General features: G+C 41.9%; 1 protein-coding gene across 1 annotated transcript in view; it reads left to right on the forward strand.

Annotated features, from left to right (window-relative positions):
* Wdr89 (WD repeat domain 89) overlaps positions 1-22,102 on the forward strand; it is a 34,984-nt gene extending 12,882 nt beyond the window's left edge. Inside the window, exon 2 of the mRNA XM_057782862.1 lies at positions 20,109-22,102. Within this exon, the coding sequence (XP_057638845.1) occupies positions 20,139-21,299 (1,161 nt within the window). The 5' untranslated portion in view covers positions 20,109-20,138 and the 3' untranslated portion in view covers positions 21,300-22,102. The remainder of the gene's footprint in view (positions 1-20,108) is intronic.
* The last annotated feature ends 5,645 nt before the right edge of the window (positions 22,103-27,747 follow it).

The raw sequence follows: 27,747 nt of genomic DNA on the forward strand, positions 1-27,747 counted from the left end.
CGAGAAAAATTCAGTTCAATTTCAGTTGTCAGAATCAGCTTCAGAAACACCTGTTACTGTGGACATGTTTGGAGACTAGAGTCCCTTCCCGAGTCAGCCCTGTGTTCTGTTGTTGTGTCTGCTGCTAGATGGCAGTAGTAGCCAGCACCACGGGCAGGGAAGGCAAGTGTAGAAGTGACAGCAGGGGAGAGCAGCGGCCAAGTGGCACTAAGCTGGCTTTGTTTTCAGTCATTTTTATCCTTCATGTCAGATCTGTAAAGGAAGTAAGTGTTTTTTCTCAAATAACGAGTGTTTACAGGATGGTTCAACAGTTACACCTCTGTTGTTTCTCTGTTAAGCTCTCTTACTGTGTTCAGAAGAGAGATGAGTTTAGAACTTACTAGATTCTGATCTTATGATATAGGGCAAATGTTTAATGCTTTATTGCACACATGTTAGAAAAGACTAAATATATTTAAAGGTTTACCAATTACTGGTTTTTGCTATATTTATCACTTTCACTTTTTTTTTTCTAAGACAGTGTTTCTCTTTGTAGCCCTGGCTATCTTGGAACTTGCTCTGTAGACCAAGATGGCCTCAAATTCATAGATTTGCATGCCTCTGCCTCACGAGTGCTGGGATTAAAGGCATGCACCATCACCGCCTAGCTCATTTTTATTATTTTTAATTATATGTAGGTGTGTGTGCTCGTGAGTGTAGGTGCACATGGAGGCCAGAGGCATCTGATTCCCTGGAGCTGAAGTTACAGACACTTTTGAGCTATGTTATATGGGTGCTGGGCACCAAACTCAGAGTCTCTGGAAGAGCAGCAGAGTAGCAAGTGCTCTTAACCCCTGAGCCGTCTCCCCAGCCTCACCAATTACGGTTTGATTTACATTTCTTCATACTCTTAGGATAGTCTCCCGGCTTGGAGTGTTAAATAGTGATCCTACGTATAAATGCAAAAGGTGGCATCTCTAGCTGTCAGTTTGTAACAGTCCTATGATTCTGCCTAATCTGAAGTACTTACTGGTAGATTTCCCTACTTATCATGTGGAAGCCTTAGATTCGATCATCCCTACCACTACCATCACTCAAGTTGCCGTATTGATTGAGAGATGGGAACATGATTAAAAGTTCCTTAGTGTCCAGAAGCTTTCCTTGTCTCGCCTCATCTTAGTCTCTGGTAAAAAGCAGACATATATCATCAACATAAATATGTTGATATTATGTTATATATGATAACATCTTTCTGCTTGGTTCCTTAGAGCAGCATTTTAGAGTAGCATGGACAGTGAGTGTACCTGGGCGGTATCCAATTATGTGTACATGTTATGGTGGCTAGTTTTAGTCAACACAAAGTAGAGTCATCTAGAAAGAAAGACTCTCAGTTGACAAGCTATTGCCCCAGATTGGCCTATGGTGCATTTCCTTGATTGATGATTGGTGTGGAAAGACCCAGATCACATGGTCAGAGGGGATTGGATTCCTTGGAGATGGAGTTACAAGAGCCACTGTGTCGATCTTGGGAATAGAACCTGGGTCCTCTGGAAGAATACTCAGTGCTCCCAGCTTCTGAGCCATCTTTCCAGCAAATGGAGCCAGGTTTTCTGTAAGAAAAGGAAGTGTTCCTAGCCACATAGCCAGTTTTCCAGCCCTTATATTGTGTTTCCCAACCATTAACCTACATCTCTTTTCTTAAACACATTTTCTGGTTTATAAGCGTAGGAATTTAGAATTTGATTATGTAATGTTCTTGTTGGAGACTACTTCCAATAATGTGTTTATTCAACAGTTTTGGGTGTTAGATAGAAAAATAAAGATACTTATTCCTTGTAATCAGTTAAATATTTTTTTTCTTGTACAACTTTGTTTTATGTTATTCAGAGGGGCCTTGCGTGCCATTGCACATGGCGGAGGTCAGAGGACAGCATTGTGGAGCTTGTTCCCTCCTACCTTTGGATTCCTGAGATGGAGTTTAGGGTGCTGGATTGATGTGGCTAGGCCTTTATTCTCTGAGTCATCATATGGCCCCCCATCTCAACCCTGCCTTTGAGATAGGGTCTCATCCTAGGCTGCCCTTGAGTTCACTATGGAGCTAACGATAATCTTAAAGTTTTTTTTAAATTTTTTTTCTTCCTTTCACTGAAAATGGATTTTGTTGCCAGTCAATGGTGGCACACACCTAAAGCGCGTTCCAGGACAGCCAAAACTGTAACACAGAGATACCCTGTCTTGAAAAACAAACAAACACCATAAAAAAGAAAAGAAAAAGAAAGAAAATAGTTTTTTTTCCTCACACCATATATCCTAATTACGGTTCCCCTCCCTCTCCTCCTTTCAGTCTCTCCCCACCTCCCCTCCCATCTGGATCCACACACTTTCTGTCTCGTTAGAAAACAAACAGGCTTCTAAGGGACAAAAATAAAATAAAACAAAAACTAATACATTGGAATTAGACAAAACAAATGGAAGGAAAAGAACACAAGACAAAACACAAGAAACAGACCCACACTGTAGACAGATTTTTCTTTGGCTACCAGCTCACAAAAGAGCGACATGGAGACTTACTGTTAATTATGAAAGCTTGGTCTTAGCTTAGGCTAATTTCTAACTGGTTCTTAGAACTTAAATTAACCCATATCTTTTAATCTGCGTTCTTTTCTGTGGCTTGGTTATCTTTACTTTGTACTGCCCCTCCTGCTTCCTCAGTGTCTGGTGGCAACCCCACCTCCTTCCCAGGGATCCCTCTGCCTGGAAGTCCCTCTGATCTCTCCCGCCTAGCTATTGGCTGTTCAGCTTTTTATTACCCCAGTCACAGCAATACATCTTTACAGTGTACAAATATCTCACACCAGGCTAGAGAGATGACTCAGTGGTTAAGAACACTGACTGCTTTTCCAGAGGATTTGGGTTCAATTCCCAGCATCTACATGGCAGCTCACAACTGTCTGTAGCTCTGACATGCTCACACAAACATACAGGCAGACAAAACACCAATGCACACAAAATAAAAATAAATTAAAAAAAAAAAAGTAGCAATACAATGACATTTTACTACACTCAGTGCTTTGCTCAGCCATTGTCGGAGAGCTTCCTCCTGTGGCAGATGGGAACAAATACAGAGACATTATGCCGTGAGCGAGACCTTGAAAGACTTAGCCCTAAAAGGGGATAGCTTCATCAAATCCCTCCCTTCATGGCTCAGGAAACCCCATGGAAGAAGAGGCAGGAAAGTGTAAGAGCCAGAGGAGATAGATGACACCAAGAAAGCACAGGCCTTCTAGAACAACATGATCAAAGCTCATATGAACTCTGAGACTGAGGTAGCATGATGGAGCCTGCATGGACCTGTGTCATGTCCTCTGCATATATGTTATGGCTTGCGGTTCGGTGTTTTTATGGGATCCTTGAGTATGTATTCCATTTTGTAATTGAGTCTCTTTCTTTTCTTTTCTTTCTTTCCTTTTTTTAAAAAAGTATTTATTTATTTATTGTGTATACAATATTCTTTCTGCGTGTATGCCTGCAGGCCAGAAGAGGGCACCAGACCTCATTACAGATGGTTGTGAGCCACCATGTGGTTGCTGGGAATTGAACTCAGGACCTTTGGAAGAGCAGGCAGTGCTCTTAACCGCTGAGCCATCTCTCCAGCCCCCTTTTTCTTCTTCTTCCTCCTCTCCTCTTCTTCTTCTTCCTCCTACTCCTCCTCCTTTTTTCTTCTTCTTTTTTCCCAAGACAGTGTTTCTCTATGTAACAGCACTAGCTGTTCTGGAACTAGCTCTTGTAGACTATGCAGAGATCCACCTGTCTCTGCCTGGAATCAAAGTGCTGGAATTAAGGGTGTGTGCTACTACCCGACTGAGTTATTTGTTCTCTCGATAACTAGTTTTTCAAGTTTGAAAAACTTTTGTTGAAGATGCTATCTTTTTTTCTGGCTTCTTTGTCAAGAATCGAGTGTCTGTGGGTATGTGGGTGTATGTCAGGGTCTTCAATTTGATTCTCTTGATCAACATGTCTGGTTTTTGTGCCAGTACTTTGCTATTTTTGTTACTATTGCTCTGTAATATAACTTGAAATTGGGGTGGTATTGCTTTCTGCAGATCTTTTATTGTTCAGGATTGTTTTAGCTATCCTGTTTTTTTTTTTTTTGCGTTTATATATGAATATGAAAATTGTCCTTTGAATACCTGTGAAGAATTGTGTTGGAAGTTTGATAGGGATTTCATTGTATCTGAAGATTGCTTTTGGTAGACTGGCCATCTTTACTGTATTACTTCTACTGATCCTTGAACATGGGTGATCTTTCCCTCTTTTGATGTTTTCTTCAATTTCTTTCTTCAGTATTTTAAAGTTTTTATAATAGAAGTCTTTTACTTGCTTAAGGTTACCCCAAGATATTGTATATTATATGAGGCTATTCTATAGGTATCTTTCCCTCACTTCTTTCTTGCCCTTTTGTCACTTGTGCATAGAAAGGCTACTGGGTTTTATGAATTAATTTTGTATCCAGCTACTTTGCTGTAAGAGTTCCCTTGTGGAATTTTCGAGTCACTATCATATCATCTGCAAATAGATACTTTGGCTTCTTCCTTTCCAATTTGTATTCCTTTGATCCCCTTCAGTTGTCTTATTGCCCTAAGACATCAAGGACTATATTGAAGAGGTGTGGAGAGAGTGGACAACCTTGTCTTGTTCCTGATTTTAGTGACATTGCTTTCAATTCTCTCTATTGAAGTTGATGTTAAAGTTACAGGCTTGCTGTAAATTGCCTTTAATATGTTGAGGCATGCCCCTTATATCCCTAACCTCTCTAGAACTTTTATCACGAAGGGATGTTGGGTTTTGTCAAAGGCCTTTTCTGCATCTTAGAAGATGATTATGTGGTGAATTGTTAATCTAATTAATCTTGATCAATAATCGGGAGTTAAATATTGGGGGGAAACCTGGAAGATCAAAGAACTGGGATCAGGCGCCAGTTGCTTCCTACCTGTCTCCCTTCCTTGTCCAAAAGCAATGAGATCCTGTCTCTGTTCCACCTTATCACTTCCTCTCTCTGCCTCCCAAGTGGCAGAGGCAGGTGAGTCTCTATGAGTTCAAAGCCAATCTGGTCTACAGAGCGAGTTCCAGGGCTCCAAAACTACATACACCGAGAAACCTGGTCTCAAAAAACAAAAAAACAAACAAAAAAAAGATGTGAGCCTCCCAAGTGCTGGAATTAAAGGCGTGAGCCACCACTACCTGGCCTCTATGGTTAACTAATGGCTAGCTCCACCCTCTGGTCTCTAGGCAAGCTTTACTTGTCAGAACACAAACAAAATATCACACAATAGAGATTCATTCCTTATATCCCTAATCTCTATAGGACTTTAATCATGAAGGGATGTTGGATTTTTCAAAGGCAGGGTGTTATTTCAATTTTCTTGTATCTGTTGAGACTTGCTTTGTGATCAAGTGCATGGTCAATTTTAGAGAACAAACGCTCCATGAGGTGCCTATAAGGTATATTCTGTTGTGTTTGGGTAAAATGTCCCGTAGATATCTGTTAGGTTCACTTGGTTTTTAATGTCAGTTAGCTCCAGCATTTCTCTGTTTAGTTTTGTCTGATTTGTCTATTGATGAGTGTGATATTGAAGCCTCCCACTTTCGGTGTGTGAGAGGCAATATGTGATTTAAACTATAGTGGTTTTTCTTTTGGGTGCTTTTTGTGTTTGGTGCACAGATGTTAAAAATTATAATGTCCTCTTGGTGGGTTTTTCCTTTGAGTATATAGTGTCTTTTCCCATCTCTTCTGATTATTTTTTGATTTGAAGTCTATTTTGTCAGATATTAAAATGAGTACGTCAACTTGCTTCTTAGGTCTATTTGCTTGGAATATCTTTTGCCAACCTTTTACCCTGAGTGATGCCTATACTTGAGGTTAAGGCATGTTTTTGGATGCAGCAGAAGGATAGATGTTATTTTTCATCCATTCTGTTTGTGTCTTTTTTTTTTTTTTTTTTTGGTTTTTCGAGACAGGGTTTCTCTGTGGTTTTGGAGCCTGTCCTGGAACTAGCTCTTGTAGACCAGGCTGGTCTCGAACTCACAAAGATCCGCCTGCCTCTGCCTCCCGAGTGCTGGGATTAAAGGTGTGCGCCACCACCGCCTGGCTTGTGTCTTTTTTTTAAATAGGGGAATTGAGACCATTGATGTTGAGAGATAACAGTGATTCCTGTTATTTTGTTTTGTTTCAGTTTGCTGGTCTGAGATTATTTATCCCTTGTGTTGTCTTTGGTGTGCTTAATCTCTTTAGCATCTATTCACAGCAGTAAAACCCTGAGACACTAGGTGTTGGGAATTTACACTTGGGAATGGGGTGGGGTGGGGTTGCTAAGGAAGTCCATAGGAGGGAAGGAAGCCGGATGATCTGCTGTGATCTGCTTGATCCTCTGAGAATGGGGGCAGTAGGTGAGGAGAGTCCTCAGCAGGTGGTCCCTGCAGAGCTGGGGATTAAACAAGGAAGGAGAAGTGGAGATCTGCTTAGCTGACTGGATTGGCTGATGTCGAATTTCTGATCCTCCTGTGTTCTGGGATTACAGGCATCCTCCACAGTGCTCTGTTTCGTGTTGTAGTATTGATTGAAGTTAGGACCTGTGTTTGACCCTGGAAATCACATCTCCAGCCCTCTCTTTTTTCTTTTTTCGTTTTAAAGACTGCGTCTCAGATTTGATGTATAACCAAGGCTGGTGTTGTAGTTTGGATGAGAATGGTTCCCACAGGCTCATATTTTAGTGCTTGGTCCACAGTTGGTGCAACTATTTCAGAAGCATTAGAGGTGTGGCCTTGTTGGAGGAAGTATGTCACTAGGGGTGGGCTTTGAGGTTTCAGAAGCCCATGTCAGTGCCAGTTAGTTCTCTTTCTACCTAGTACTTGTGGATTGAGGTCTCCGCTACTGCTCCAGTGCCATGTCTTCCCTCCTGCTCCCCATTATGATAATGGCCTCACCCTCTGAAACTGTAAGCCCCCCCCCCCATAAACTCTTTCTCCTGTGAATTGCTTTGGTCCTGGTGTCTTATTACAGCAATAAAACACCAAGACTTGAACTCCTGATCCTTCTGCCTCTACTCCTAAATGCTGGAATTAGAGGCCAGAGCCATCATATAAGACTTCGCTTCTCGCCGGGCGGTGGTGGCGCATGCCTTTAATCCAAGCACTCGGGAGGCAGAGGCAGGCGGATCTCTGTGAGTTCGAGGCCAGCTTGGTCTACAAGAGCTAGTTCCAGGACAGGAACCAAAAGCTACGGAGAAACCCTATATCGAAAAAATCCAAAAAAAAAAAAAAAAAAAAAAAAAGACTCCACTTCTCAAAGCGAATTCTGTGCACACTGTGTAGCATAATAGAGTATTTACTCTGGGGAATGAACACTTTTAAGTATTTTGTCAGGCTGTGAAGTCTAATCAGGTTTGGGCTTTGTTGTTGCTATAGTTACCTTAGTCTACTACAGATTCTTTGAGCTGTGGGCTATTTCTATCTTATACATAATGTCAGGCATGAGATGTCATGGCCATAGTTTTTCTCATTGGCCATGCCTCATTCTGAGCTCCAACGGGTCCTGCCTGCCTTGGTCAAGTAGGCTTCTCTCTGTGCTCTTCCTCCTGTGATACAGGCCTTGGTCTTTTCTCATGGAGGCTCATGGAAGAGGGAATGTTCTTCTCTGGGGTTCTTTTTGGATGATGAAGTTAAGATTTTTTTCATATAAAATATCCTTATTTTCACATTTGACTGTTAAGTTATTCAACTAAAAATAGAATTCTAAGTTAGAGTTTGCAGAGATGGCTCAGTAGTTTAAAGCTTATGCTGTTCTTCCAGGGGACCCCATTTCATGGCACCCACACCACTTCCTGTAACTCCAGCTTCAGGGGTCCAACTGCTTTGTCTGGCCTCCTTGGGCATACGCACTCAAATGCACATACCCACGCATTGGCACATACATAAAACTTGCTTTTTTTTTCTTCCTTGAGACAAGGTCTCACTATTCAGCTCTAACTGTTCTGGAACTCTCTACCTAGACTAGGCTGGCCTTGAATTCACAGAGATCCGCCTGTCTCTGCCTCCCCAGTGCTGGGATTAAAGGCATGCACTTAAAACATTTTTTTAATCTTTGATTTTTTTTTAAAAAAAAAAAACTTTTAAAAATGTCTAAGTTAGAAATCACCTTGACTGAGAATTTTGAATGCATTATTTGATAGCTAGGGTTGCTGTTGAGAATGCTGATGCTATTTTCCCTCAGTTTGCAGCTTCCTGAAATTTAGTCTTAAGATGCTTGTCCCTTGTGTGTCCCTTCTTTGCCTGCCTTTTTGGTACTCTTTTGGGTTCTAATGCTCCATATCTGTTCTTCAAAGCTCTTACCTGGACCAGACTACCCTTGCCTCACCTTCCTTTTTCCTCATTATTTTTAATTTTTTTTTTTTTTTAAAGACAAGATCTCATTACACATACAACTGAGATTGGCCACAAATTTCCAAATTTGCTGTGTATCCAGAGTGGCCTCTGGCTTGAGGTGTACTACCCCAGTGTTGTACTGCCGTGTGTAGCACTATGCCCAGCTCTGGCTCCGTTCCCCCACCACTGCTTCTCCTCACCGTCGATTGACTCTGGAGTCCAGAAAGTACCCCACCACTGAGCTTTAGCCCTAGCTCTGTTTGGCTTTATCTATCTATCTATCTATCTATCTATCTATCTATCTATCTATCTATCTATCTATCGGATGGTGGGGGATTAGATACCAAGATGGCCTTGAATACACTCCGTAGCCCAGACAAACTTCAACTTGTGAGTCTCTTGCCTCAGTTTACCGAGCATGAATCTGCAACCCCAGGCCCATACCATCAGACCCAGCTAGCCTAGGAGACGCTTGCTGCGCATAGTCTGCTCCCCTCGTCCTTCTTTTCATTCTGCTCTCAAATGTCACTTCATAGGAAAGCCTTCCAGCTAAGGATTTATCTAGATTTCCTGCCTCTTATTTCTTTCTTATTCTAATTACTTTTTATAATTCTCAGCACCAAGTAGGTTTTTCTTTCCGTTTAATCAGTCTTTAATGAAAAGTGAGTGTAGATCGAACATTATACTTCTTAACTCTTCGGAAAAAGGAGCAGACATGATCTTCCTCTGAATGTGAAAGGCGCATTGAAACGATGCTTACAGTTCTCGCTTGGTCAAAAGTCACAAAGGGATTACATTGCGTTGTGACAGCAGCCACTAGGGCAATGGCAGTGAAAAGGTAGCTCTCAGTGTTTTACCAGAAGAATTAGTTGTTTTTGTTTGTGTTGATTGCTTCACTGTGCAGAAGAAAGCAAGGGGTGTGTGTTCTTTCCCAGCTTGCTCTTCTTTTCGCATGTTGCCAAAGCTGGCCCTGAACACTGAGACTGGGGATCTTGTTGCCTCAGCCTCCTGAGTAGCCGGAACTGTAGGTGAACGCCACCACCTTGGCTGCTGAGTTCTTGGATAGGGCCGTTCTTTAGGAGATGGATGAGTAGATACAATGTTGTTAGAGCTTACCACTTGCTAACTACAGCATAAGCTATTTGTTAAATGTGTCAAGGAACTGACTTTAAATTCCATTGTTAACCTCTCCTTGTGATGGAATAAGTTCTTAGTTTTCATTTCTGTTCTTCTTGCTCCTGCCCTCCGGCCTTTTGCAGTTACTAAGGATGGCATTTGCTTAATTTTTAAAGCATCTTTTCAGAATTAGAAGAAATAATAAACACACAGCACTAATAACCTTGCCAAATTAAGGCAGCTTTTGACTGGGTAGTTTGGTTTCTCATCTCATTACAGATGGTTGTGAGCCACCGCATAGGTACTGGGAATTGAACTCAGGACTGCTGGAAGAGCAGCCCGTGCTTTTAACTGCTTGAGCCATCTCTCCAGCCCCTTATTTCTTTTCTTTTTTCTTTTCTTCTTTTTGGTTTTTTGAAAGAAGATTTCTCTGTGTAGTCTTGGCTGTCCTGGAGCTCTCTCTGTAGACTAGGCTGGCAGAGCTCAGCAATCCGTCTGTGATTCTGTGATCCATCTGCGATCCCTCTGCCTCGGCCTCTGCCTCTGCCTCCTGAGTGCTGGGTTTAAAGGCATGTGCTATCAGCCCGCTTATGTTTGTTTCTTTTAAAAGTGATTTGAATGTTACAGTTGTAACCCAAAAGATGACCTTGCGGGTGAGAAAATGTTATTTTCCCAGTTCCTTCTCCCTTCTAAGGGAAAAACCCTACACCTTAAAAACTACCCTTTTTACAGGGTATGGTGGTGCATGTGTTTACCAGCAATGTGGAGGCAGAGACAGGCTGATTTCTGAGTGTGAGGCCAGCCTGGTCTACACAGTGAAACCATGTCTCAAAAAAAAAGAAAAGAAAAAGAAAAAGGAAAGATTGTTTTTTTCCTATAGTGTATTTAATGCATGGGATGCCACATGTTGCTATAGCCAGTATTTTGAGCATTTTCTTTCTTTAAAAACAAACAAATATATATGTATAAATACACACACACACACACACATACCTGTAAGTACTAATGTTCATGATGCCAGAGGCATCTTTCCCTTAAAGGACATGCAGTTGGAAGCCACTCAGTGTAGTTGCTGGGAAATGAACTCGTTTCCTTTGGAAGGGAGTTCAAGCTCTTAACCACTGATCCATCTCTCCACCCCTAGAATCTTGAACATTTAGATGAATAAAAATAGCATATTCAGTTTCACTAAGCTAGATTAATTTACAAAGGCATTAAGTGTCAGTCATTAATGAATGTGAAATTTAAAACTATATTGGAATTGTAGCAGATGTCAGTTTAGCATACTTTCCACTAAATATTCAGCACTTTTTCCAAGTTTAAACAAAATGGTTCTCGGTAATTGTTTTAAAGTCAGTTCCTTGTTCATTTAAAACATACACACAGATTTCGCTAAATTGTTGGCATATTTTCCGGGAAGGGTTCTCAAGTTAAGCTAACGTATGCTTTTTATACCGAGCTAGTCTTCCTACAAGGCATAGCGCTGTGTGTGAGCCATCATTCTCCTTCAGCCTCCCTATAATTCTGAAATGCTCTTACCCTGGCTCCTAAGCTGTACCTGTGTGTTTTGCTTCAGATAAGCTGCCACGAGGAATGAGTGGGATATATTAAGCTTCTTCCATGTCTGCTATAGAACTGCCTTGAGATTTCCCCAGGGTCACCACTGACTTTGGTGCAAATATATGACGTAAGGCATCAGAAGCTACTGTTTCCAATGCTCTGCCGGTGTTTTCTCTTTAAACAGTTAATAGGGTGTATCCTTATTTCAGCACAGTGCACCTGATTGTAAAATGCTAACAGCAAGTGTCGTGTAGTTAAGAGCATGGACTCGGACTTGGGAGGCAGAGGCAGGCGGATCTCTGTGAGTTCGAGACCAGCCTGGTTTACAAGAGCTAGTTCCAGGACAGGCTCCAAAACCACAGAGAAACCCTGTCTCGAAAAACCAAAAAAAACCAAAAAAAAAAACAAAAAAAAACAAAAAAAAAAGAGCATGGACTCGGGAACACAGATACTTAAATTCAGAAACCAGCTCTGCTATATATTGGCTCTGCTTTTCTCAATAGCATAGCATTACCAGAATGGACGCAATCATACTTGGGATTTTTATATTTACACTAGACTTGGCAGTGGTCCCCTGAAACCCTGTCATCTAGAGGTAACATCAGAAGGATCAAAAAGTCAACATTATCCTTGACTACATAGGGTGTTCTAGGCCAACCTGGGCTACATGAGCTGCTGTCTCCAAAAAAAAAAAAAAAAAAAAAAAACAGTAGAATTCAGGGCTAGCATAATGGCTCATTGGATAATTCCCTTGCTATCCAGGTGTGAGGCCAGAGTTCAGATCCCCAGAACCCATATAAAAGCCAGCAGGACATGGCGTGGTTCCTGTGATTTCAGCTCTTAGAATAACCTGTCTTCCTAGACTAGCAGAATGGGTAATTCTGGGTAATTCTGGATTCAGTTGAGAGACCTGTCTCAATGAGTAAGGTAGACAGTAATGGAGAAAGACTCCTTTCATCTCTGGCTTCGCCATTTTGTCTTCAAGTCCTCTGTGACAACCAGCAGGTGGGCAAAGAGAAGGTGGGGAAGTCTTACCCTCTTCACCATCTGACCCGGGTATGCCTGCATCTCTGCCTTCCATTGGCAAAATCTCAGCTGGGGCTGAGAACAAGTGGGACTCCCATGTCTCAGCTGAGACCCTGTAAATGCCTCTGTATCATGCCCCACTCCACAAACTCCCAAGTCATTCCTTTCAGCAGACTGCTTCTCATTTCTCGCACTTTCCCTGAGGACTTTAAAGAAACAATAACTGTTGAAACCCCTCCCTTGGCTCCAGTAGGGGAGCTTGAGTGTTTATGTCTGAGTTTTCTGAGGCTCCCTACCTACACCTCAGCTGACTTCTTCAGACCTGAGAATTAGGGAGAGTTGTTGAGATTTCATTTGGGCATTGCCTCAGCAATGGTTGCGGATGTTTAGGGAAGGAAGATTCTTTTGTACTGTTTGCTTATTGTGGCATAGCGGGCTTTGAAACTAAAAGAGTTATTTTGTAAACCTATTGCTTTTTTATTGTAACACACTAGCAGATTTTTATTAAGCTAAAAATACTCGCTGCAATATTTACTTTAAACTTCAAGTTGACAGTTTCTGAAAGTATTCGTAAGAAACTAGTAATATTTACTGTCTCCTGGGGAAAGAGGCTTGAAAATATAAATATTCCAAAACAATAGATATGGAGTCTTGAATTTTGAACCATGTTGACAATATCAGGTATTCAAAAGTATGTATATATTGTTGGAATGTTCAGAAACTTAGCAGATGGAATTCTGTGTAAAGTTTTAAAAGTATTTCATTTCAATAACTTACTTTTTTTTTCTTCTTTAGCACCAGGGAACCATTATTACTGAGCATATTTATAAAGAGCTTTCTAAAATTGTTCCCTATCTTCTTTTTCCCTTTTTATTTTAAACAATTAAGAAGAGAAGTAGAAATAGAGAGAATAAAAGATCAGAGTTCCTCCATTGGATATCGGTTACATTTGACTTTTAAAAACTATGTTCCTGACTTTCTCTCTTTTTTTTTTTCTGAATTTCTTTTTAAAACTGTATTGCATCAGTGGCATATGTAAGACTTGGTATTTTATCTCTGTAACATTAGTAATCTCCATACTAGGGAGGCTGTGGCAGCAGATCTCAAGTGTGAGGCCAGCCGAGGCTACATAGCAAGTTCCATGCCAGTCTAGTTAGACAGCCAGAATCTGTCTCAAAGCCCCCAGATCATCGCTGGCATCATAAATGTTAATTAATTAATAAACTAATAAAATGAGTTAAAGTTGCTTCTGTCTATGTCAATAAAAATCTGAGGCATCTGGCTTATATAATCAAAAAATGTTGAATATATATTGTAAAGTTGCTTTTATTGTCTGGCTTTGCTTCATGCTGGATGTAGTGGTCCATGTACGGACCACTTGTAGTCAGGCAAGCATGCTTGCACCGAGTGCTTCAGAGGTTTCTGAGCCAGTTATTTTGAAAAGGAGTGGGATTGCTGTTATTGGATTAGGGTTATCAGAGTTGGGCCCTGGAGCTAAAGTCAAATCCAGAAATGGTATTGATGCTGCATAGAGGGTGGGAAAGAGGAATTTGAGGAGTTAGCATTCTGTCTATTCTCAAACAAAATATGTGCAATTGACTCCTCCATTTCTAATAACTTTGAGTACTGTGACTGTGCTGGATAAAAAGTACAGAAGGAAGTTGGGTGGGGGACGTTCTTTTTATTATTCTGTACTCTGTATAGATCCCACATAAAAAATTAATACTTGTTATATAGTAGACCAGATTGACTTCAAACTTTCTAGGTAGCCAAGGATGACTTTGACCCCCTTTCTGACTCCCCTGTGTGTACCTCCCAAGTACTAGGATTATAGGTATGACCATACTTAGTTGATATATATTCTTTTTAAAAAATTGAAAGAGGAAAAAATGGTACTAGGAGTGTGGCTCAGTTGGTAGAGCGCATGCCTGGCTCTTACAAGACCCCAGGTTGATCCACCACATAAAGCTGGTGTGCTGATGTGGGCCTGCAATCCCAGCTGGTGTGCTGATGTGCTGCAATCCCAGCTGGTGTGCTGATGTGGGCCTGCAATCCCAGCTCTGGGGCAATAGAAGCCATGAGAGCAGAAACGTACATCATTCATACTGAGTTTGTGACCAGCCTGAGATACATGAGACCCTGCCTCAAAAATATAAAAGAAATAGTTAAAGGACAGTTGCTATAGTAACCATTCTTGCCTTGGTTAAACGACAGTTACTATAGTAACCATCCTTGCCTTGGAACATGTTTTTTCTATCACACTGCTTCCTTCCTTTCTCCTCTGTCATTATGTAGAATTAACTCACCATTTCTTTTGAAAATCCAATGTGCGGTTGGAAAGACTTCTCAGCAGTTAAAATAGTTGCTGCTTTTCCAGAGGACCTGGGGTTCAATTCCCAGCACTGTTGTGGTTTGTAATCATATTGGGCTCTAGTTCTAGGCAATCCAGTGCCCCCTTCTGGTCTCTGAGAGCACTGCACACATGTGGAATGCTTAAAATGCACGCAGAAAAATACATAAAAATAAAAATTAATAAAATCTTTTAAAAGAATAAAAGCCTAATGTGGACTGTGCGATGGTAACTCACATTTGCTGTATAGCCAAGGATGTTTTTAATCTCCTGTTCTTCCTGATTTCCTATTCAACTTCTCAAGTGTTAGGATTACAGGATTGTGTCACCGTGTCCTGGAGGTGTTGCTAATTTATTTCACGCAGAAGTGAGTTGCAGAAGAAGTAGTTGGTAGGGTTTGTTGTTAGTGTTTCAGTTTTGTTATGTAGCTCTGGTTGACCTAGAACTCAATAGTACTTATTTAGAGGCAATTTGGTGGGCTGGAGAGATGGCTCAGCAGTTAAAAGTACTGACTACTCTTCCAGAGGCCTTGAGTTCAATTCCCAGCACCCACCTGGTGGCTCACAATCATCTATAATGAGATATGATATCCTCTTCTGGCATGCAGAATAGACAGCATTCATGCATAAAATAAATAAATCTAAAAAAAATTACTAGGCAATTTGACAACATGTCCACTTTGCAAAGAGCAGCAGTAGGTTCTCCTTAGGGCCTAGAACTCCCCAGCCATGGGCTTTTTACCAAGTTTAAAATATTATGCACATCCAGAAAGAGAGAGAGAGAGAGAGAAAGAGTGCCAGGCGGTGGTGGTGCATGCCTTTAATCCCAGCACTCGGGAGGCAGAGGCAGGCGGATCTCTGTGAGTTCGAGGCCAGCCTGGTCTACAAGAGCTAGTTCCAGGACAGGAACCAAAAGCTACGGCGGAGAAACCCTGTCTCGAAAATCCAAAAAAAAAAAAATAAATAAATAAATATATATATATATATATATATATATTGTGCACAAATTTCCTCCTATAGATCAAACTCACTTCATTCTATTCTGATAGAAGAATTTTGTGACAGACATTGCTAAGTTTCTACTGTTTCTTTTATTTTCTAATAAAAATTATTTATTTTACTTTATGTGAATGAGTATTATTTTGCTTGTATGTGCACATGTGTATTTGTATGTGCACATGTGCATGCTGGGTGTCGATGGAAGCTAAAGAGAGTGTTGAATCCCTGAAACTGTAGTTACAGACATTTATGAGTTACCATATGGGTGCTAGGAATCGAGTGTAGGTCCTGTGGAAAAGCAGCTAGTACTCTGAACCAATGAGCCATCATCTCTCCAGTTTTTCTACTGTTTCTTGATCAGAACTAAGTGAATTCGGGGCCAAGATGAGCTAGTCATTGTCTGTCTCCATTCCCAGAACAGTTAGGCTGAATTTTAGGTGCTTTTGACTGCCTGCTGCATTCTGTATGTAGCTCATGGACAAAGCAGCTTCCTTTGGGTGAAGAAAAAGTATGTGTTTTTAAAATTGCATTTATTTTTTTAGTTGTGTGTCTGTGTGATGTCGGTCTCTGTGTACACACATGGCTCAGAGTGTGTGGCTGTAGAGGACAACTTGGGGGTTGGTTTTATACTTCTCTGTGTAGATCCTGGAGATTGAACTCTGCCCCAGAAGAGATGTTTGTAGCCAATCAAACTATCTCAATGTTCCTTCAGTGCTTTCCCTCTATCTGGACCTCCCCTTGTGTCTTCTCAATGTTGGTAAAGGAACGGATAACAGTGTTCCACCTGCAGGTCCTGAAATCCTCTCCTCTCCATTAGCATTGCCATCTTCTTTTCTTGGTTATTGCTCTCTTTGTCTCCTAGAACTGTTCTTACCATGAAAGGTGAAACAGTTGCATATTGGCTCTTCCCATGACCTATTTATTTATTTATTTATTTATTTATTTATTTATTTTGAAGCTGGGGAATCAAACGCTTGTGCTAATCTTTAACCACTGAGCTATACCCCCATCTCAGTGATTTGTACTCTTTGAGTGCCTGTTTGCTCCCAAGTGTTGGGGTTATAGGCATGCACTACCACTGAAGCAGTGGGGATTAAACCCAGGGTTTGTGCCTGCCAGACAAACACCTTACCAACTGAAGTATGTGTGTGAGATGTGATGTGGTATGTTAATATGGGCATGTTTGATGCATGTACCGGGGTGTGTACATAGAGGTAAGAGGACAACTTGTAGGACAACTTGGTTTTCCTTCAATGACAAGTTCCAAGAATGGCACTCATGTCACCAGGCTTGTCCAACAAATGACTTTACTTGCCAAACCATCACACTGACCATTTTTTAATTGATAAAGAAAAAAGTAGAGCCAGGCAGTAAGTTGAACAGTAAAATTAAGTTTAGTTTATTGTTTTGTTTCATTTTTTAATAATGTTGAATGAAAAGAGCAAATTTCCAATTTTGGACCTATAGCAGGGTCCAAACTTAGGTAGGTGGGGAAAAGTAAACTGAATGCTGGGAGAAAGAAGGGTGGAGTCAGAGGTGCCATGGAGCCTCCACTGGAGATAGACGTGCAGAAACTTTGCTGGTAGGCCATGACCTCGTGGTAATATACAGATTAATAGAAATGGATTAAATTAATATGTAAGAGTTAGCCAATAAGAAGCTAGAGCTAATGGGCGAAGCAGTGATTTAATTAATACAGTTTCTATGTGATTACTTCGGGGCTAAGTGGTCGGGAATCAACAAGTGGCGCCCTCCTCCAACACCAAGGAGGGTTGTATGTAAAAATGTCATGGCATTTTTACAAATTCTTATAGGAACTTAGTTTTACTTCTAATTTTTTGTTTAGTTTTTAAAAAAAAAAAAATCTGAGGACTAGTGAGATGGCTCCACTGGTGAAATGACTTGCCACCAGGCCTGACAATCTAAGTTTAGTTCTCAGGACCTACATGGTAGAAGGAGAGAACTCCTACACACACGTTGTCCTGGGACTTGCAGATAGAGCTGTGAGATGTGCATGCTCCACTACTACATACACACACATAGATAAATGAATGTAATTACGATATCAAGCCAATATGGAAGCATCTATTAAATCTGGGTGTTATATATTTCGGTCTTCTATTTTTTTTCTACACCTCTTTGTACATTCAGTTATGAAGTGTTTCATAACTCAACATTTAAAATTGAATAGTATAGGCACCAGATGTGGTGGCACACACAAGAGGCAGAGATGGGCATATCTCTGTGAGCTTGGTCTACATAGCAAGTCCCAGGACAGCCAAGACTACATAGAAAGAGCCTGTCTTCAGGGACCCTGAGGAGGAGGAAGTGGAAGAAGTTGTGGGAGCCAAAGGGGATGGAGGACACCAGGAGAACAAATCCCTCTAACTCAGCCGAGCAAAGTTCATATGAACTGACAGAGACTGAAGCAGCAAGCACAGGGCCTACATGGGCCTGTACCAGGTCCTCTGCGTGTCTATTACAACTTTCAATTTTCTGTTTTTATGGAGCTCTTGAGTATGTGAACAAGTAGGTCTTTGATTCTTGTACTTTTTCTTGTGGTTCTTTTCCTTCTGTTGGTTTGCCTTGTTCAATTTCACTGTGATGGTCTTTGTTTTATCTTCTTATATTTTGTTATGTTTTGTTCTACACGCTACTGTAGAGAAGCCATCCAGATCAGTGGTTAAGGGTATGGTTTCTGAGCCAGGCGGTGGTGGGGCTCTCTTTTAATCTTAGTACTCGGGAGGCAGAGCCAGGCAAATCTCTGTGTGTTTGAGGGCGCCTGCTCTACAGAACTAGTTCTAGGACAGCCAAGGCTACACAAAGACACCTGTCTGGTGGGGGCGGGGAGAAGAGCATGTTTTCTGAATCCAGATTGTCTAAGTTCAAGTCCCAGTTCTAACATGAGAAGCTACTGTCTGAAGGTGTTTCTGCAGGATTCTGCCCTGCGAACTACTATCTTGTTAGTTTCCCACAGTGTGGCAACAAGCGACTGGCTGCTGAGTAGCTTGACACAATGCAAGTACACTGTTTTATAATTCCAAACGTCAGAAGGCTGGGGTGGATATCCCTGGGCTAAAATTAGGGTGTAAGTAGGCTACATATCCACTGGGAAACTCTGGAGAGAAGTACTGCCTTTCTTTTTCCAGTTTCTTGGGCTTACCCACATTTCTTGGTGTATGTCCCCTCTTTTAAAAAACAATTTCCGTGTGTGTGTGTGTCCATGTATGTGCATATACCACTTACCTGTGTCTATCAAGGCCAGAAGGTGTGGGATCCATTGGAGCTGGAGTTACAGGTGGTTGGGAGCTGCCGTGAGTGGGTACTGGTAACCAAACTCAGTTCTCTGGAAAAGTATAGTGTCTTCTGTAGGGTGTCTATTGCTGTGATAAAACACCATGACCAAAATCAACTTGGAGAGAAATGGGTTTATTTCATTTTATAGCCTGTAATCCACTGCCCAGAGAAGTCACGGCAGGAACCTGGAGTCAGGAGCTGACACAGAAGCCATGGAAGACTGCTGCTTCCTGGCTTGCCCTTCATGGCTTCCTCATTTTTACAACACCCAGAACCATCTATCCAGGGATGGCACCACAGTGGGTGGGTGGGAGGCTTCCACAGCAATCATTATTAAAGAAAAGGCCCTAGAGACCTGCCTATAGCTTAGGCAGATGGAGATGTTTTCTCAGGTAAGAGTTTTGTTCCCAGATAACTACTAACTTGTGACAAATTGACAACAGACTGTCCAGGACAGGCCGTAAGCGCTCCTAACTGTTGAGCCATCTCTCCAGGCTAGTCCTAGTATGTTACCTTCTTAGAAAACCAGCGATATTATACTATTATACCTCCCACTTCCCAAGCGCTCCCCACCCCGCTTCTGCTTTTAAAGACACTTGCGCTTAGGCTGGCTTTACTCAGATAATCTAGGATACTCTTCCTATTTTGAGGTCCCGTTTAAATTAGGTTGATTAGCCAGCGGCCTTCATTCCATCTGCAACCTCAGGTCCCCTTTGTCATGTAAGCTAACCTGTTCTCAGGTCACAGGATTAAACCATGAACATTTCAGGGGGCTTGTTTTTTGCCTAGATAGCTCTATTTAAATTTAAACTTGCATGAGGCCGCTGGGGACTGGAGAAGGTGTGTGTTTGAACTCAAAGGGACTGCTCAGGGTATGTGTCAATGCTTTCTAATATTCTCATTAGCATAGAATATTATGGTGAATTCTGTATTAAGAGTGATGTGGTGAAAGTTTTAGTTACCTCACAGAAGGGAAAAAGATTAAAGTAATAGAGAAGATTTATTTCAGTTCTTTCATTCCAAAGCGTTATAGGACCATTTATTAGTGTTTCAGGGAAAACCGCAGGACAGGCAAGCTGACAGTTCTGCAGGAGATGGGGAAGAGAGAAAGCCTTGACTTTTGCAATGGAGTTTGGGAAACAGCAGCAAGGCAGAAGTGGCTGTAGTCGAAGGAGCACCAGGGAAGCGCGGCCTGGCCTACTAGTCAGCATCTGAAAGCAAAGTACCAAATGGAGAGGAGCTCAGAAGAAGGTGTGATCGGTAATGGAAGCTCAGCAGGCATCTACCCCCAGTGCTTGTGACTCAGTTGCACTTTTAGAGAAGCTATGAGTTTTATTTTGATTTTTCTATCTTTATTACAGAGTTTTATACCTGTGGATGTTGCTGCTGCCATGGAGAGGATTGAGCAACAGTTTGCTAATCTACATCTCGTTAGACGTTCCTCAGAACCAAAAGAGCCCACCTACCTGCTTGGCATAGACACATCGAAGACCGTCCAAGCAGATAAAGGGAGCTTGGTTGCTGTTCTGTGTTCAAATGCATCTGTAAGAATATATGATAAAGAGACACTAAATGTTCTACGAGAATTTAATGGTTCTCCTGGACTTCTTAATGGAGTCAGATTTGCGAATTGCTGTGACAATGTCTATTCTGCAAGTACGGATGGCACTGTCAAATGTTGGGATGCTCGGTTAGCTAGTGAAAAGCCCGTGCAGTTGTTCAAAGGTTACCCTTCCAACATTTTTATTAGTTTTGATGTCAACTGCAAAGATCATGTCCTTTGTGCGGGTACAGAAAAAGTGGATGATGACGCATTGCTGGTATTCTGGGATGCCAGGACCGCATCTCAGGATTCATCTACTAGAGAGCCACTCGGGGCCTACTCAGAGACACACAGTGATGACATCACCCAAGTACGTTTCCATCCCAGCAATCCCAACATGGTTGTCTCTGGTTCAACTGATGGCCTGGTAAATGTGTTTGATATCAGTGTGGATAACGAAGAAGATGCGCTGGTTGCGACCTGTAACTCCGTTTCCTCGGTGAGCTGCATTGGTTGGTCTGGAAGGGATTATAAACAAATTTACTGCATGACACACGATGAGGGATTTTGCTGGTGGGATCTTAGTCATTTGGAGACCGATGAACCGATTACATGTTTGACTATCCAGGACGTGAGAGAAATAAGTGATGGAAAAGAAGGTCCTCTGGACTATCTGATCGGCGGCCTATATCATGAAAAGATGGACAGATTGTTTGTTATTGGAGGAACCAACACGGGAAGGATTCACTTAATGAGCTGCACCTCGTCAGGACTGACCCACGTGACTAGCCTTCAGGGGGGGCATGCAGCCACTGTTCGTTCTTTCTGTTGGAACCTGCCCGAGGACTCTCTGCTGACCGGGGGAGAAGACGCACAGCTGTTGCTTTGGAAACCCGTAGCTGTGGAGAAGACCTTACCAAAGAAAGACAGCTTGAAGGTAGCCTCCTCCGTGCAGCAGCGAGTTCGCGTCCACAGCAGCGGTTCTTACAAGAGGAGGAAGCAGCAGTGATGTCATGATGCGAATTTGCAGGCACTTCTAGTTTCAAATCATTCTTGATCCCTATAGCAAATGTTTTTAAAGTTACCTGTAAAAGCAGCAATTAGCAAAGTCCCAGACAAATATTGAGAATAATTTAATTTGTGTCCAGACATAACCTATAATATTTTTAAAGCCTCCAGTTGAGCATAAAAAACAGTTACGTGACAGGGAAATTACAGGCCACGTTTTGAAACCAACCTGTTGAGTTAGTGAGTGTCGGGTTTGGAGAAGTCGCTCTGAAAAGGACTCTTAGATAGCTGGGGAGGTCATGGCACAGCTGGTTTGGGCTGTGTTTTTGTTAAGATCAAAGATTTTTGCATTTGAAATTATCTTCACTGTCCACACGACATCAGACTGTTGGGTAGTGTGAGGAGTTTGTGTTTGCTCACTGCATCTACCCCATCACCTCCGAGCACCGACTCAGCATCCTAGTGAGTCTAAACAGAATTTTTTTAGGAATGAAGTATACATTTTTTTAAAATGAGAAAAATATATTTAGTAACTACTTGCATCTGTACTTTAAAAACTCTGTTCACACTTGGGTAACTGACACCCAGGTGCTTTGCTGTTGCAAACGAAATTATCTCACTAGATTCATTTCAAGGCTTAGAGTAAGATGAAGAAATGAAAATACAACAGCAGGGCTATTCTCTTTCAAAATATTTTTTCAATAATATGATTAAATTTTCTTATTTCACCCATAATTTTAAACTTGAAGCTTTTCTTACTGCCAGTTTGTGTGTGTGTGTGTGTGTGTGTGTGTGTGTGGATGACAGGACAACGTAAGAGTTTTTTCCTCTACCATGTTACCATCTGGGTCCCAGGAATTAAACCCAAGTCCTTAGGCTTCACAGTAGGTTCCCTTACTTACTGAGACAGTTTGGGGTGGGGTAGCAGTTATGGCTAATTTTGTCATTTTTCCTCTAAAAAATATTTTTGTAACAAACTATAGAAGTGATCCCTGAAAATATAGTCTTGGTGGTGGCATAAGCCTTTAATCCCAGCACTCAGGAGGCAGAGGCAGGTGGATCTTTGAGTTCCAGCAGAGGCCTGCCTGGTCTACAAGAGCTAGTTCCAGGAGAGGCTCCAAAACTACAGAGATACAGAGAAACCCTGCCTCAAAAAACAAAATTGTGTGTGTGTATGTACATATATATTTTGTAAAGTACCTTAATAATAGAAGTTAATAAGTTAATACTTTTTTGAGGGTGGGGGTAGAGGTTAAAACAAGGTTTTTTGTGTGGCCCTGGCTGTCCTAGAACTCTCTTTGTAAACCAAGGTGGCCTTGAACTCAGAGATCTACCTGCCTCTGGCATCCTAGTGCTGGGATTAAAGGTTTATTATTTTTAAAAATGTCTATGTGTATGTGTGCATGACATATGTATGCAAGGTGTGTAGAGGCAGAAGAAGCAAAGCATGACAGTGGGCAAGACAGACACCCTCGCCAGCAGGAATCAAGGCTAGGTAGGCAGCATTGCTGTTTCCTTGGTTCTCTTGGTCACCTCCCATCCCGGAGTGCCACTCAGCTGTGGGGAAAGTCTTTCCTCCTTTAATCCTTCCCAGAAGTGACCTCACAGACCTGCCCAGAGGTGGGTCTTAGCTGATTCCAGATACTATAAGGTGATAAAAGTGTGCAGCCTTGAGCATTAGCCTTTCCTTACCATGAACAGAGGTCAATCACTGTCTGCACCCCCTTTCTGTAGGGTAGCACACTGTCTGCACCCCCTTTCTGTAGGGTAGCACACTGTCTGCACCCCGTTTCTGTAGGGTAGCACACTGTCTGCACCCCCTTTCTGTAGGGTAGCACACTGTCTGCACCCCGTTTCTGTAGGGTAGCACACTGTCTGCACCCCCTTTCTGTAGGGTGGCACACTGTCTGCACCCCCTTTCTGTAGGGTGGCACACTGGAACATCTTACTTCTCAAATGTAACTTGCTGCCTATCGAGCGACTCTCACCAGCTCTTCCCCTCCATTTTAAGTGGATGGATTTATGGTATGTAAATTATATCTCACAGTTGGAAAAAGATACTAGATGTCTCAGTTACTAGTCTGTTGCTGTGAAGGAAGGAACACCATGACCAGGACTGTTTTTTGTTGTTGTTTGTTTGATTTTGATTGTTTGAGACAGGGTTTCTCTGTAGCTTTGGAGCCTGTCCTGGAACTCGCTTTGTAGACCAGGCAGGCCTCCAACTCAGAGATCCGCCAGCCTCTGCCTTCTGAGTACTAGGCTTAAAGGCGTGTGCTACCACCCAGCTGACCAGGACTACTTATAAAAGAAAACATTGAATTCTGGTCATCTGATTTGGTGGTAGTTGTCTTTACCCATTAAGCCACCTTGGTGGACTTTGTTTCTTCTTTTTTCTTCATTCGTCTATCCTTTTACCTTTCTCCCTTCTTTCCTTCCTTCCTCCTTCCTCCTCCTTTCTTCTTTCTTCTTTTATCCTTCCTTCTTTCTTCTACCTACCTACCTTCCTTCTTTCCTTCATCCTCCTCCCTCCTCCTTCCTTTTCCCCAGACAGGGTCTCAGTATATAACCCTATCTGACTTAGAACTCACTCTGTCAATGGCTGTCAACCTGTGGGTCATGACCTCTCTGTGGTTGTTGAAAGACCCCTTCACAAGGGTCCCTTAAGACCACTGGGAAACATGGGTATTTACATCACAATACAGAACAGTAGCAAAATTACAGTTCTGAAGTAGCAATGAAAATAATTTTATGGTTGGGGGTCACCATAACAGGAGGGACTGAACTAAAGGGTCCCATTAGGAAGATCGAGAGCCATTGCACTATGTAAATGAGACTAGTCTCAAACTTGCCTCTGCCTTCTGATTGTGGTGATTACGGGTGTGTGCCATCACACCAAGTTCATTTCTTTTTCATTTTCTTTTATCTTGTTTGGATATACTGAGTGTATTGAATTTGTAAATTAATGTGGATCTGAGGATGTGAGAGGTGGCTTTGCCAATGAACTAGTCAAGTGAATAATAAAAGGCCAGAACACAACATTGATGGTGACAATGATGGATTCTGCGGAAGATTTGCCATTGTATGCCTGTGTACCATGTTGTCAAATGGACAGCAAAAAATCTCAGATTCTCTCTTTACTTTTTAAAAATATTTGTATTATTTTATGCGTATGGGTGTTTTGCCTGCATGTATGCCTGTGTACCATGTGCACGCCTGGTGCCTAAAAAGGTCAGAAGAGTGGGTCAGATACCCCTGGAATTGTAGCCGCAGGTGGTTCTTAGCCATCATGTGGAATTTGAGAATTGAACCTGGGTTCTCTGGAAGAACAATCAGAGCTCTTAACCACTGAGGCATTTCTCCAACCTCTCCTGCTTGCTTTTCTGTGAGGTACACTTTATATTTTCTATTTGTCTGAACTAAAACTTCTTTTTAAGAAATTAAGCACCCCCCCCCCCAAACAAACCAGCAAACAGGAGTGAAGGGAGAGGAGGATTCCAAGCACCTACCCTGAGCAGTACTAGTCTCTTTCAGAACTTTTCAGATGATCCCTAGAAGCAGGTGCCAATTGAGAAAACTAGAACCTGGAAAGGTCAAGTTGATTTTTATTTTAGGGACAGGCTAGCCCAAAGATCAATATTTTAGCAAAGGAGGACCTTGAACTCTTGATCCTCTAGCTCACACCTCTGGTGTTGGGATTACAGGCATTCACCACCATCCCAAGTCTTGAGGGTTGCTGGGAAGTGAATCCAGGGCTTCGAGCATGCTTAATAAACACTGGATCAAATGAGCTGCATCCTAAACGTTTTTGTATATGTACGTGCATGCGTGTATGCATAGGACCTTAAGTGTATATTGGATATCACGAGGCAGGGTTGCTCCCTGAACCTAGAGCTTCCCAGTTCAGCTAGAGGGGCTAGTCAGCAACTTCAGTACCCCTATCACCACCTCCCTGGTGCTGGGGTTACTGATGTATGCTCCGTAACAAACTCTAACCACTGAGCCATGTCTTCACTTGATGAAGTCCAACATATCCAGTTTGCCTTACACAGGCTATGAAAATTCTGCTACTGGGCTACCTCCCTGGTCTTCTTTTTTCTTTTTTTCTTTTTCTTTCTTTCTTCTTTTAAGGGCAGTTTCTCTCTCCCCGTTTGCTAGACTGCTCTTTGGTGCACATCTAGCCACCACCAGTCTTTCTTTTTTCTTAATACTTTGATGTTAAATTGTGGATATTTTGATGAAGAAATCTTATGATGGCACTTTGATATATTGTAAAATAACCCTGTCCTCTTCTATATCCTCAAATCACTTACATAGGATCACCAAGAATAAATACTTCTTACAACTAGTTTCTTAAAATAAAATATATCTGCTGTCTCAAAACCTGTAATATCTCATTGCCATCTGTCCAATCACTTGTCAGCTAACCACAGCTTACTATAAGAATAAATTACATAGCTAAAAGAGATAATGTTCTCACCACAAAGAATGATAAATGTTTGAGGTGATGAATATGCTAATTACTCTGGTTTGATCATTAAGCAATGTATACACATATGGAAATATCACACTGTCCCACATACATATGTATAATTACATGTCAGTTTAAAAAGTTAGAGAGGAGCTGGGCGATGGTGGCGCACGCCTTTAATCCCAGCACTCGGGAGGCAGAGGCAGGTGGATCTCTGAGTTCGAGACCAGCCTGGTCTACAGAGCTAGTTCCAGGACAGGCTCCAAAGCCACAGAGAAACCCTGTCTCAAAAAAAATAAAAAAATAAAAAAGTTAGAGAGGGGGCCAGAAAGATGGCTCCATGGGCAAAAAACCCTTGTCATCTAGCATGGTAACCTGAGTTGGATCCCTGGAATCTGTGTAATAGAAGTAGAAAACCAATTCCCCCAAGTTGTCCTCTGACCTCCATCCATATGTTCCCACACACATATACACAAAAATAACAAATAAATAAAGGCAACAAAGTTAGGGAGACTAGGAAGTATTTTAATGGGCAAAGTGGTTGCCATGGGAAAATGAGTATCTGAGTTTAGCTCCACAGCATCTATTCAAAAGCTGGCTGTGGCATTATGCACCTGTTATCCTAGCTCTGGAGAACAAGAACATTTTTGTTATCTATTATCCAGAGGCAAGAGAATTCTTGGGACATGCTGGCCAGCCAAGCCAAATCTATGACTTCAGGGTTTGGTGAGAGACCCTGCATATTCATCACTTTACTATTTCTGTGATAAAATACCATGACCAAGGCAACTTGTAGAAAAAGGAGTTTATTTGGGCTTATGGTTCCAGAAGGAGAGTCCATACTGGCTGAAGAGGCATGGCAACAAGAGATAGTCACAACAGGAAACTGAGAGATTGCATCATCAGCCACAAACATACAGAAGAGAGAGTGAACTGGAAGTGGGGCAAGGTTATAAACCCCCAAAACTTCTGTCCCCATAATGTACTTCCTCCAACAAAGCTGTACCTTCTAAAGGTTCTGTAACATCTACCAACTGGACCAAGAGTGGGAATGTGGAGCTTTATAAGAACCTACAAAAAAAAAAAATTTACACGATTGTTGAGAGTCTTTGGCCCCTTTTTGTATTATCTGAAGTGTGGAGACAGAACTAATAAGGTAAATGGATAGACAGCTAATAGATAGCTAGGTGGGCTCATAAACAGGTGGGAATTGACTCTTTTCTACAGAGCCTGAAAAGTCCCACAGTGTGATCCCTGTAGCATGGGATGCTTTAAGTATGAAAACCTAAGGACCAGCAGGGCCAGAGGTCTAACTCTTAGTCTGAAGCCCAAGCCTAAGAAACTGGTACAGTGGTGTTACCAGTTTAAGTCCAAGGGTGCAGAAGCCAGGGAACCTGGAGTCCTGATGCCAAATGATAAGAAAAGTGGTGACCCAGTTCTGATATGAGGGAGAGGGAGAAAGAGGGAGGAAGGGAGAAGGGGGAGAGAGAGAGGGAGGGAGAGAGGGGGGGGGGATGAGAATACTTCTTTCTCTGCCATTTTGTTCTATCCAAGCCCTCAGTGAATGGGATGGTGGCTGCTCATTTTGGATAATGGCTGATTTTCTGTACCCATTCCATTGGTTCAACTGTCAGTCTTTGCTGGGAACACCCCTGCAAACATATCAAGAAATCCTGTTTTTACTAGGTGTCTGTATAACCCTTAGTTCTGTCAAACAGACACCTGAATGAACCAGCACATTTGATAAACTCCTATTTATGATTCAAGACCCAGACCAATTGTTTCTTCCTCTATGAACAATTTCTCATCCCCACCTAGGAATTTAACTCCTCTCTTGTTTTATCCTGGTTAGTCCTTGATCCTATCCATGCTTTTATTACAAATCATATGTTTCTGCCTGGGCGGTTGCCACTCTTTTATATTTAACAACAGCAATTACAACACAGCACAGGGTGACATCACCGGGGACGCTGTGACAGGA

This window comes from Chionomys nivalis, chromosome 10, assembly GCF_950005125.1.
Source record: "Chionomys nivalis chromosome 10, mChiNiv1.1, whole genome shotgun sequence".
In the NCBI taxonomy this organism is placed as follows: domain Eukaryota; kingdom Metazoa; phylum Chordata; class Mammalia; order Rodentia; family Cricetidae; genus Chionomys; species Chionomys nivalis.